Raw genomic sequence first — 12,251 nt, 5'->3', positions numbered from 1 at the left:
GCCAGCAGTAGCAAGGTGCTAGCAGTTGTCTGGTGCATGCTGAGCCTGGGTGGCTGGTCCCAAGAGTGGTGTGAGCCCTTGTCATGAGAGGGGAGCAGCACTGGACTGGGACATACAACCTGTAGCTAGCGCAATGTGTATGCGGTCTGGCTTGTGCAGTGATGTGGCTGAGATCCCACCTGACAGCTCCCAGGAAGCATGAGGTGGGGCAGGATGAGTACCTGAATGGTGGGCATCTGCTTTGGTGTTCTTAGACCTCGGCTAATAGGTGATCATGAACCTGAACTGGGAAAAAACTCTTATCATCTCCCACTCCTATGTCCAATGCATCCAACTCCACTATGGAGGGCCTAGAGGAACATGGACGTTTGTGATAGCACTTTTTACATCTCTGAATGCAGTCACTGCTGTGGGAGTCCACTAGAGCTGGTTCAGGTTCCCCCAGAAGAGATTAGTAAGAGGTTGGGCCCTGGAATTAAAAGCCCTGTTAAAATTCCTATAAAAGTTTGCAAATCTCAGAAAGTGCTACAGGTTGCAGCACATCTGGGGTCTGGGGTCTGGGCCTGTAGGTCACTGCCTCTACCTTACTAGTCTGCGTAAGCATGCCGGTCTTATTGGTGATGTAGCCTAGGTAGTTAACCTCATGCAGGTGAAATTCACACTTTGCAAAGCTGCGCTGAAAGAGGTCTTCCACTCATTGCCTACATTAACTCTAATCAGGTGGTAGGGACTGTGTAGATCTAACTTAGTGTAGTACTTGGTGCCTCTAAGCTTCTCTAGGGCCACAGGGACTTTGGGTATACTTTGGGTATTTAAGGCGCAATAGTCTAGACAAGGCCTCAGCCTTTACAAAGAAGATGTTAGCAGGGGAGGTAGAGAGAGTATACAACCATGTGCCAGGACCTCCTGAATATATTGTTTCATTGCTCAGTCTTCCTCTTGGGAGAGGGAGAAATAGACCTTACAGCGGGGAGGACAGCTGAATTATATGCCATCCAGATGGCACAATCGGTACTCCTATGAGGGATGAGCTGTATTAATTGACTGGATTGAAGACCTTGGTTAGGTCATAGTAGGGAGCTGGAATTGTGATGTTGGAATCATTGTCTGAGCTTTAAATCCAGGTGGACAAAAGGGACAGGGCTAGGGACTTGAGGCAGTTGGCCTTACAGAAAGAGGACTATGTAATGATTTGGTTGTTGGATCAAAAGATGAGGGAGTTGTGTGTGCATCTAGGAGAAACCTAGCATGATGTGGTGTGCTGGATGGCTGATTACTAAAAAGGCACTGGTCTGCAAATAAACGGGGGGGGGGGGGGCTGATTTGTAATGATGCCTTTCACCACAAAGCCTCTGTCCAGCATTTGCATGGCGAGGGAGGATGCCAACAACAGCACCTTCACACCAAACCCCTTGGCCAGCCCTTAATCGATCAGCTTCCTCGTTTCTTCTGAGTCCACTAGACAACAAGGTGAAAATGAAAGCAGCAAATAGATGCCTTGCAGTCGATAGAGGGAGGACGGAGTGAGTAGGTCATGAGATCATGGCCCACACCACCACAGTAGACACAGAGGTGCAGCCATGAATTTTATTTGTGGTCCACCAAGGTGTATTCAGCTGCTACCAGACCCTATCAGAAGACACTCAGAGAGAGCCTCCACAGTTGACCTGCCTGTGCACAATGGCTAGAAGTGGGTGGATCTCAAGTCCTCGGTCGGTCAGAATTTGCTGCTGCCAACTGATAACCACACCCTTCAGGCTAACAGCCTCTGCAAGGGACATATCTCTCGCAGTGCTCTGTTCTTTGTGTTTCTCATTCTGTTACCTATTATCATCACAGGAATGAGGCACAAGTGTTGGCGACAAAGAGGTTTATTAAAGAATGCTTGGAAAATATAAAGCAAAGCAGATCCTTTGAGTGAGGAAAACAAGTTAGGTGTAACATACTAAAAAAAAGTGGAGTTCTTTAAAACAATACACAGATTACCTTTTCATGTAGCATGTCATTTTAAGGAACAGGCTTAGAGTTTAAAGAGAGAGGATGAGCGATAGAGAGTGACCATAATTTACAGCCTCCCAAACAGCAGGCAGTAATTAAATATTCCACTTGCGCTCCACTGGTTCACTCACTTCATAATTTGGCTGCCGAACTGAATGCATGTCTGTCTGTTAAAGGTTGCATTGTTTTCACAGAGCTTTGGCCTCATTAGCAGAAGTGGATGTTGGGGGGTGGGGGAGGGTCTGATAAAGTACAAGGGCACTATGGCTTCCCATCCATAATGATGGCACACAATCAGTTTGTAGATGTTCATTGTAATTGAAGAATCAAATGTTACCTTGCTGGTGTTTTTGCTTGCCAGTATTTCCAGAGGAGACTGATTTAGCATGTCTAGAGGCAGGGTCTCTATTAGTATAGTCATCTGTTTCCATCCTTCCTATCTTTGCAAGTTTTATCATTGATCGACATGCAATCTGAAGCAGTGTCCAAGTGTAGCACACCTGTTGGAGAGGCCATTTTATTTCTGCTCACTTGACTTCCATTCTCCTAATGAAGAACCCTTTCATCTTGGCACCAGCTGTGAAAGTATTAAGCAAAGTAATGGACTCCAGGCTCACTTGCCCTGCTGTAAGGGCTTATCAGAGGCTAAGCTGGGGGGAGGAGGGGTGGAACAGTAAAGCTAGCCTCTGTCAGACAGAGCTATGGGCACAAGGCCATCTGTCCATTTTCTGAATACAACTGACAACAAAGGAGGGTAATTCATTCTCTGTACCATAAAGCCACTGGAGTCTCTCACATTCACTCACACTTCTGAACAGACAAGGTGGACAAGAGGGGGAAAAGCAACTGTCCAACATCAACCTCCTACCTCAACTTCCATCAACCCAGCAGGTCAGTTTGCAAACTTGAACTGAAACATCTCGTCACACTTGTAGGCTTTCAGAAGGATAGTAACAAAGAGGCTTATTTACACATTTTAATCAGCTCACTGTGTGCTCTTATGGGAATTTTCTACACAGAAAATTAGTTGTTTGAAGATGAGAACAAATCCTTCAGCAAATTGATATATTTGTAAATTGTACATAATTAGAGTAGATGTTTATGCATTATAGTGTTATATGTTTTGTAGATGCAAGGATGAAATCTATGCAACATTAAAGGTGTAACTCATTTGCAAATGTAAAAATGTATTAAATATATTAGTTATATCAATAAAACTACACTAAATTCTGGTTTGTTAAAAGAAATTGATGGCAAAGTGAAATTTAAAAAATATGTTCTTACTGAATACATCTTGAACAAAAACAAGGATACTGTCATAATACTTATGTATGTTTGTCAGTTATTATGTTTACCTTGTTTGTTTATATTTTCAGGGGACATTCATTTACATTTTCAAGGCATCTTTGATTTGTGAGTAAATAAATAAAATCCATAGGTGATCACTACAACTGGGTTTGTTAGCATTGTTTTAGAACATGGCAGGATGATTCTGATGAATTGGTCCTGCTGACAAGCTGGAGGAGACAGAAATGGGTCAAAAGGGTTTTAGCATTAGCCAAATAAATCCTGGCCTATAGGATTATGCAAGGCAGTTGCTGTTTGTTTGATGCATTCACCTGATAAAACAGCAGAGAGCCAAAGTCCAATATAAAGACTAGACTTTTTACTCCAGTGCAAAACTCTCCTGATTAGTTAGGTCCCTCATCTGTCTTAATATCAATATTATACATTTGAATATGAACATGAAAGCAGTATCAACATCATTTCATAAATTCCCTTTTATTATTGCAGAGTTAATATCACAATTATTAAGTACATTTAGAAACATTTGCTTTATTAAAGCATCATAAAATCTTTCTTTATTGTTATTGTGTCTGTTCCCAGTCTGCTGTCTCACAAATGGCGACAGAGAGAGCAATCTCATTATTTGAAACCCCATGTAAGTACTTGAAAAATACAGGACATGTAGAGTATCTACATTTTAGAGGGAACAATGCAAAGATATAAACACTGTGGACTATTGCTATTCTGTGTCTTTTAGGATTCAAAGTAACCCCAATGTGTGAACACAGGGTCTTATTAGGCAAAGACTAGCTGTGCTGCCCATTATCAGAGCAAGATGGTATAAAAACTATTACTGCATAAGATACAGAAGACCCTCAAAGGATCAGACACATCTGGAGAGCTAACATGAGCCATTTTCCATTTTCACCCCTGTATAAAACTCATCAGAATGCTTATCCTCAAGTCAGAAGATACGTTTTGCTTGAACATAGAGATGAACAAGAGACACCACTTGATCCTTAGACCGAACAAGGAACAAACTGCTCCCGTTGACTTTATTGAAACAGTTTTGTTTAAAATGCAGCCAAAAGAAAGCACCTCCATACATAGCTTAGTTGGCATGCCACGGCTTGTAGTTGATCACTGAAGTAATCAAATAGTACAACTATTGAGGAATTGCTGAGACCAGTAAGATTGCTTACTGAATTGCATTTAGAATGCTATTTGCTGGGTTGACTGAATTGCTAACATTGTTTTCTATTTGTCTGCACAGTGCCTGTCAGTCTGATAGTGTGAAGCATCAAGCACAATCATCAAGAACTATGAATATGAATGAGAAGGAGGGTGGCTTGACTGAGAGAGGGCTAAATGTCACCCTCACCATCCGCTTGCTAATGCATGGAAAGGTGAGATTCAAGACCCTTACATTATACATCTTTATGAGCTGCTTCAACTTTAGCTCTTCCCTAATAGATATTCTGCTTTAAGTATAAATCCCTTTACACACATGAAAGATCTCATTCTGGAAAATAATTATTACCACTGTTGATTATAGTGTAAAAATGCCTTAACATTGTTGTCTAATCACAATGTGATGCTACAGTGTTTAACCCAAACACTGAGCTGCTGTAACAATGTGCAGCTACTAGTTAGTCAATTAGCACACATGCCCTTGTGTTCTTCATACCAGTTATGTTGCCTTTCAGTAAAGCAGAGAAATGTAATTCTGTGTAATAAGCACTTTATGGCACTATCATATGAAATAGTATCATATTATGCTAAATGGATCTCTTTTTTTATTATTATTCATTATTTTGAATATAATTATTTTGTAGGAAGCGGGTAGTATCATCGGAAAGGTATGTATATTCCAAACCAAGTTGGTCTTCCTTTAATACCATTCAGTGGTGTACCTACAGCACATCATTACAACTATGTTAATGTATATTGCTTTTTATTTTAAACATTTTTTTTTCACCATCTGGTTCTCAGAAAGGAGAGACTGTCAAGAAAATGAGAGAGGAAGTAAGTGCAACATTTACACTGTTAATGAAGGACATTTCTTCTTTCACCTGCTACAAATGACTGAACTGCTGAAAATATTTTTTATGTTAATGTTCTGCATCAACCGCATTACATAACAACGAAATGAATGAAGAAGACTGAACGTGCTTGAATAGTGAAACTGTTCAGCACAAGTGCTTTTGAGGCACTTTGAATATATTGCTGTGTAGTAACAGTCTAAAGAGAAGAACACTGTACCCATTGTCTCATATACATCCTTTCGTCTGTGTTATTTCAGAGTGGAGCTCGTATTAATATATCTGACAGCTCAAGTCCAGAGCGCATCGTCACCATTACCGGCCCTGCTGAAGTCATTTTCAAAGCTTTTGCTATGATTGCTGAGAAGTTTGAGGAGGTGCACTGTATTGTACCAAAATATCATTATGTGAAATTAACTTCATTCCCCATTGTTGCACTGCTATTCATCAAGCATTGAAAGTTTATTCGAAACAAAAATCTAATAACACTTTAAAATGAAAAAAGAATTCTCCTATGTAGCATGTTTGGAAACAGCTGATGTATGAAAGACTTGGCATGCTGGCCTCAGGGTTCAGGCTGTAATTTAATTTTCTTTATCCAACACCTGAGCTTCCTGCTCAGTCCAGATTTAATATCAGTTTTAATTAGATGCTATCACATGCTGCAAAGTGAGGTGACTGACTCTTAATGATGCCAGTGTGCTTCTCTGCTGCAGGATATCCTGGCATGCATGGTGAACAGCCCAGCCGTAAGCAGGCCACCTGTCACGCTGCGCCTCGTCTTCCCTGCCAGTCAGTGTGGTTCACTTATCGGCAAGGGAGGCTCCAAGATCAAAGAGATCAGAGAGGTAGATATGATCTTTAATCTGGCACCGAATGGATTAAGGAGAGTGAGCGTTATGAGGGGCTCTGGTAGTCAGAGAATGAATGGTGGCATGGTGATTTGTTTACCATGTAGAATTCTTTGTTTGTATGCCTAGTAAAAACATTTCAGTTCCATGTGATTAATTGGTCTATTCAAGATGGAGCTTTTGTATTCCTGTAGTAAAAGCTCCCTGCATTTCAACAGAGCCACACAGTGTAAACTAAGAAAACAGACATGGTTATATACAGACGTGGTTATAATTTGAGAAGCAGTCTTATTTCCCATCCCCCTTTATAAGAAGTTGATAGGGGAATAGTGAATAGTGAAGAACAAATTTAGCCATGCTCTCTATTCAGGGTCATGGCAGGTGAACACGAATTCCCTCTTGCTTTGAATGTCTAGGACAGAATGACCCTTCAAAGCACAAATAGATTCATATTTATATAGAGTATCCAAATAACGTGGCCTAAATAACTGCACGTCATGACAATGTCAGTTCAAGATTTGCACTGTGCTGCTATTTTGAATGTCACTCTGAAGCGCTCTCAAAAATTAAAAGGGAGACAGATGTAGTAAAATATAATAATAATAATAATGAATAATATATAATATACCAGCCTAAAGTATATTTATTTAATTTGTGAAAATGTTAATTTTATTAGCCATTTTTGTGCCTTAGGCCTTTCTGTGACTTCTGTCAGACTACAGGTGCACAGGTGCAGGTAGCAGGAGACTTGCTCCCGGAGTCAACTGAGAGAGCAGTAACCATCTCAGGTGCACCTCACACTATCACGCAGTGTGTGAGACACATCTGCACCGTCATGATGGAGGTGTGTGCATGTGGCTATGTGTGTGTGTGAGTAAAATTTAATAAGTACTGCTCAAAGATGAATATGAATGATTTCCCCTGTGCTTCCAAATTGTCACAGTATGGATTGTAGCTAATATCATTTTCACCTACATTTGAATTGCATTTCAATTTGTTCAACATATGTTTCTGTGGTTTCTGTTGTATGTAATTTGTCGTCCAGAGCCCTGAGGCCTCCCAGCTATTTAGTCATTTTCATTCTGGAGTGTCGATTCTTTCTGCTGTTGATGTTCCTGTGAAAGTGGAAACATGTGGAATGAGTGTCTTCTCTCTGAACATGTGCTCTCTCTCTTTCTCTCTCTCTCTCTGAACACGCCTACTAAATGCACGCTTGGCTCTTCATCTTCTGCATGTAGTCACCACCTAAAGGAGCAACGATTCCTTATCGACCCAGACCCTCCTGTGCTGCCGGTCCTACAGTCTTATCCCAGCCGCATGCAGCTGCAGTGAGTACTGCCACCATCTCACAGTCCTGCACTGACTCCCTCAGAACAGAAGCTGCATTAAGCGAGGGACACAGTGTGCTTATGAATTCACTGACTCCACTTTAAACATGAATGGCTGCATATCCTCAGCGTGGTTATTTGGGCTAATGAAAGCATTGGCATCATTGTGACTGAATAAATCTTGCCTTCAGATTTCATCAGTAATGTAGCCATCACAGGGGCCAGAAGAATACTGTAGTGCTCTCAGATATCTCTCAGATCCAGAAATGAATAATAGTATTATTCTATTCTATTCTATATACTATGTTATTCTATTTGGTTCTATTATACTCTGCTATTTATTCTATTACTTCTGTTTTAAATGAGACATTTGAAATAAGTGTATGATTATAATGCTTTGATCTTTAGTTTGTAGTGTCTTCACTGACTATGTTTTGTTTGAGGGGTTGCATGTAGGGTAAAGCAATCATGACCTTTAGACAGACTGAGCTGGGGTAAGGATTCCAATGGAAGCTGGTCAAGCATGTTTGTAATTTTAGATTGGAAGCTTTGAGATGATCCTAAACTATCTGTGCTTGGAAATGCAGCAGACATTAAAAAATCTTTGCCATCAAATTGGCCAAGTTCAGCAGGCAAATGCTTTTGTTTGCTTATTTTCATAGACTGGCCCCTTGTGCTGGTTCATCAGCTCACGCGTTACTGCATCACAAACTGGGAACCCTTTTCTATTATAAGGTTGTTATTCATTCTACTCCAGCCAGGCTGAAGTTATTTTCTTTTGTGCAGGCCTTTGCTGTTCCAGGACAGTACGCCATTTCTCAAGACGTGAGTAACAATGCTGTAGCTTATTTAAATCTGATATATATTCAAAGCTGCTGGTCACCCCTTGCATATGATCATCACGTCATTTACCTCAGTCTGCTCTCCACCCACTCCCACCCCACCCATCCGCTACCCTCCACACATCTCAATGTCCTCCTTAAGACAGCCACAGGAGCCAAAGCTAATACAGTAGCTAACGCTCTGAAGACATCAGTGGTGCTAGACTGATTTCTCCCCCAGGACCATTGGCATTTGAATGACTAATCTAGTGTTACTAACACCTTTTCCCTCACTCTTTTTTCATACCCTTGACTTTATCACAGAAAAATGCGATAATGCAATCAGATATGAGTAGGATCTTTATGTAAAATTTTCAGGGGGGGCTAAATTCTAACATACCCTAGTAACAACTAATTGTGGAATTAAATATTAGCTGTGTATTGACTGTAGAGGTCAGTTTCCTCTGATATAATTCCATTTGATTCAATGGTTCTAACCTCCCTTCCTGCCCTGCAGTTCACCAAGCTTCACCAGTTGGCTATGCAGCATATTCCCCTTACCTCCCTTGGGCAGAGCAACCCTGCCTTCCCTGGTATGTACCTCGCGCTCCCCTGGGGAAGTCTCTCCTTCCATCACTCTGTCACTCTGTTTATGTTTATGTTTGTATTTCTGTCTATGGTTCTTTCTCTCCATCTGTTGCTCCCACTCTCCATTTTTCCCCTTTCTGTCCTGTCTCCTCACGTGTTCTCTGCCACACCGAGTTCAGATTCTCTATCCTGATGAAAAGGCTGGGGAAATCTGTCATGGAAAGGCAGCTGTAGATCATGATGCAGCGCATGTCAGAATGCCTAGCTTATGGTGTATGGGTCATGGCCTGACACTGTTCTGCGTATGTCAGAAAGCCTCACTTATCACGCATGGGTCATGGCCTAACACTGTTCAGCCAGCTTTGTACTCATCATCTGTCATGAGGAGTTCTGCCTGCACTGGGTCGAGTGAATGACAGCATTATAAGAACTTTGTGATATTTAATGTGACTCCTATCCTTATATTTTACCACACAAACAGGTATTCCACTGTTCCAAGCCTTCATTGGTTCAGTGATTTTTCTCCTCCTGTGTGATTCCATAAGTCTACAACATTCCTAACTTGTTCATTCCACTAATGTGCCCTCTAGCCTATGACCCTTAATCCCTTTGCACACATTCTTAGTAGCAAATCCACACACAAACCAATAGGTCAGACATGATTACCACTATGAAAAAAAGACAAAAATCTTAGTATATGTTTGAGATGATTTTATGAAAAGGCATTTTAATTCAATGCATTCACAATTTAGTCTTGAATTTGATCATGACTCATCTGTTTGCATAGCCCTGCTGCATTTATACATTACATAAATTGTTTCACATTCTTTCTTAATAGTTGCACTGGTGTGAGCAGTGATCTTGAAAATTTCTTGTAGAATACATGCTAAATAAAAAAAATGATATATTTAGTCAATTGATGCTGATTTTTCAGAGTTTCCCCCCCTGTTTTCCTGCATAGGTCTGGAGGCCTCTGTTGTCACAAGCTCTCATGAGCTAACCATACCTAATGATGTAAGTCTGCAAACACACATCAGATGAAGAGTATGTATTAACTTTATGTGCTGACAGATGCATAATGGACTGATTGTCAGCCTTCATGGCAGTCCTGTAATGACCTTAGTGACATGGTAGTACCTGCCTTTTAAAAGCCTGTGTAACTACAGCTGTTGGTAAAGTTTCTGTCTGTCACCAGTGTCATTGCATCTATAGTCACTCATTCAAGCTGAAACAACCTTATCGCCGTCTCAATATAGCAATAATTTCGAGGCATGGAAAATATTTAAAGTATATGTTGATTTTCTGTACAACTTGTAGATCAGAAAGACTAATTATTTTATGTTTTGTGTTGTCTATCTCTGATTCGGTCAGGTTTTTGTCTAAAATCATTTCTGCAGTAGCTGAACTACCTTTCAGTGTGCACCTCTGAATTCTAAACAGACTGAATCATACAGATGCTGTCTGACGCTCACCCTTTCGTCTCCTCTCAGCTCATAGGCTGCATTATTGGCAGACAGGGCATTAAGATCAATGAGATTCGCCAGCTGTCTGGAGCCCAGATCAAGATAGCTGGGGCCACAGATGGTTCGGCTGTACGCCACGTTACCATCACTGGCTCTCCAGCTAGCATCAGCCTGGCCCAGTACCTCATCAGTGCCAGGTAAGGGTACCCCATGATAGCCCAAACATAACCCAGTGGCTTGAACATGTGTAGCTGGAATTATGGGCTAGATATAACCTAACATGAAATTTTATGCTCCATCCTTTTGTTTAATCCCACCCATGTTGGCCTCCACAGCTTTATTAATTATCAAGGCATGTGAAAGTCTTGTTATTGTTTTTACTTCGTAACACATAACATTACCTTCACTGATTAATTTTAATTATTTCGTCCCCCTCCCCCCATTTCACATACCCCATCGGACTAACCTTCTATTAACCCCACCCTTCATCCTCACCTTTTTGTGTTGGGCTACATCTCTGTGCCGTGCCTCCAGTTTAGAGATGGCTAAACTCAGCATCCAGGCCACCTCTGCTGGCAACTCCAGTGAACTCAGCCTGAGCTTCTCCCAGCCTGCCTCTCCTGCCTCAGCCTCCACCCCTTCTTCCATGGCTGTGCTGTCTGCTACCCCCTCCACCATTAATGTCCACTCCACCGCAACTGTGCCCTCCAACCCTAGCGCCCACTATGCCCTACCACTCTCTGGCCTGCTTGGCATGAAAACCATGCCACTGTTGGCCGTGCACACTGGTGCCACAGTGGGCCTCCCTCCCTACACGGCAAAGGTTCCCACCTCGTTCGCTGTAAAAAAATCTGAACGCCAGAAGTTCGCCCCCTACTGACCAGAATTAACAGCCTTTGAGCTCTCACTCCCATGGGACCTTCATTTGCTATTTTTGTTTTGCTTTTCTGAAGACTTTGAAGATTGATGCTTTTCTTCCCCTTCAGCTTTTTTTTTTTTGTATATTTCTATGAAACATTATGCAAATTAATAGTGACAGTAATACAAGATGAAATTATTTTCAAATCTCCCTCCATTTTCTTTGCATCTTATTCAGAAATGTTTGAGAATCTCAAACCACAAGTTTTCCCTGATGCTCCATTCTTTCTATTTTTAAACCTGGTCATAAAATTTTATTTTATTTTATTTTTTAAACTGTTCAAGCTCTTTACTTCCTCATTACAATTTCTATCAAGTACTCACATGTAGAGTAAATTCAGAAACATCATAATTAACATATTAGAGAATACACAGCTCTAATCTTCATTTTAACCACTTTGTTCAGCATTTGTTTGGAGACACCATTTAGTCTCATTTTTCTTAATAATCTCTTTCATTTGTTGAACAATATTCATATTGCATCTTTATTGCATATACTGCCCATCTTTACATCATTTTAGTGTAGTCTCATGTATGATGCTTTTGATAAGCAGTACTGACTGTACTGTATGAGACAGAAATACTGCATGGAAGCCACAGCACTCTGTATGTAAATGCCATCATAGCAGGCCTGATTGTGTGATATTGTATTTTTTTCCCCACTGTGATTTTTTTTTCAACTATAAAAAAAAATTAACTGTGAAGGTAGACTTCATTAGGAAGACTGTAATGAAACACATAAAAGTAGCATACTCCACTTGCTGAAAAAAGGATTATATCTGTTATAAGTATTTTGAAATGTAACAACTTATAACTGTACAAATATAACAATTTTTGCGCTCTGGAGCTCTGGAGGGTGCTCTTCTCTCTTAGGCTGCCTGCAGTGCTAGCTGGCCTGCAGCTTCTACATCATGCTAACCTGGGAGCATAAACAACCTGCTTGGAGTTCCCTATA

At 40.9% G+C, this 12,251-nt stretch overlaps 1 protein-coding gene across 1 annotated transcript; it reads left to right on the top strand.

Annotated features, from left to right (window-relative positions):
* The first annotated feature begins 3,886 nt into the window (after nucleotides 1-3,886).
* Nucleotides 3,887-11,280, top strand: zgc:110045 (uncharacterized protein LOC664755 homolog). Its single transcript, XM_027018019.2, has 13 exons — nucleotides 3,887-3,940; nucleotides 4,559-4,691; nucleotides 5,121-5,144; nucleotides 5,278-5,310; nucleotides 5,588-5,704; nucleotides 6,044-6,175; nucleotides 6,894-7,022; nucleotides 7,417-7,506; nucleotides 8,293-8,331; nucleotides 8,845-8,920; nucleotides 9,877-9,929; nucleotides 10,406-10,575; nucleotides 10,913-11,280. The coding sequence occupies exons 2-13, from the start codon at nucleotides 4,608-4,610 to the stop codon at nucleotides 11,256-11,258; spliced, it is 1,293 nt and encodes a 430-aa protein (XP_026873820.2). The 5' UTR covers nucleotides 3,887-3,940; nucleotides 4,559-4,607; the 3' UTR covers nucleotides 11,259-11,280.
* The last annotated feature ends 971 nt before the right edge of the window (nucleotides 11,281-12,251 follow it).

Source organism: Electrophorus electricus, chromosome 11 (assembly GCF_013358815.1).
Source record: "Electrophorus electricus isolate fEleEle1 chromosome 11, fEleEle1.pri, whole genome shotgun sequence".
Classification (NCBI taxonomy): domain Eukaryota; kingdom Metazoa; phylum Chordata; class Actinopteri; order Gymnotiformes; family Gymnotidae; genus Electrophorus; species Electrophorus electricus.
The sequence above is the reverse complement of the archived record's forward strand: the minus strand, read 5'-3'. Positions and strand labels throughout refer to the sequence as shown.

Excerpts from the sequence above, each read along its gene's own strand:
- zgc:110045 (XM_027018019.2), top strand. The coding sequence starts at position 4,608 with ATGAATATGAATGAGAAGGAGGGTGGCTTGACTGAGAGAGGGCTAAAT. Across the intron at positions 4,692-5,120 it reads GCTTGCTAATGCATGGAAAG|GAAGCGGGTAGTATCATCGG; the intron begins GTGAGATTCAAG and ends ATTATTTTGTAG. Across the intron at positions 8,332-8,844 it reads AGTACGCCATTTCTCAAGAC|TTCACCAAGCTTCACCAGTT; the intron begins GTGAGTAACAAT and ends CCTGCCCTGCAG.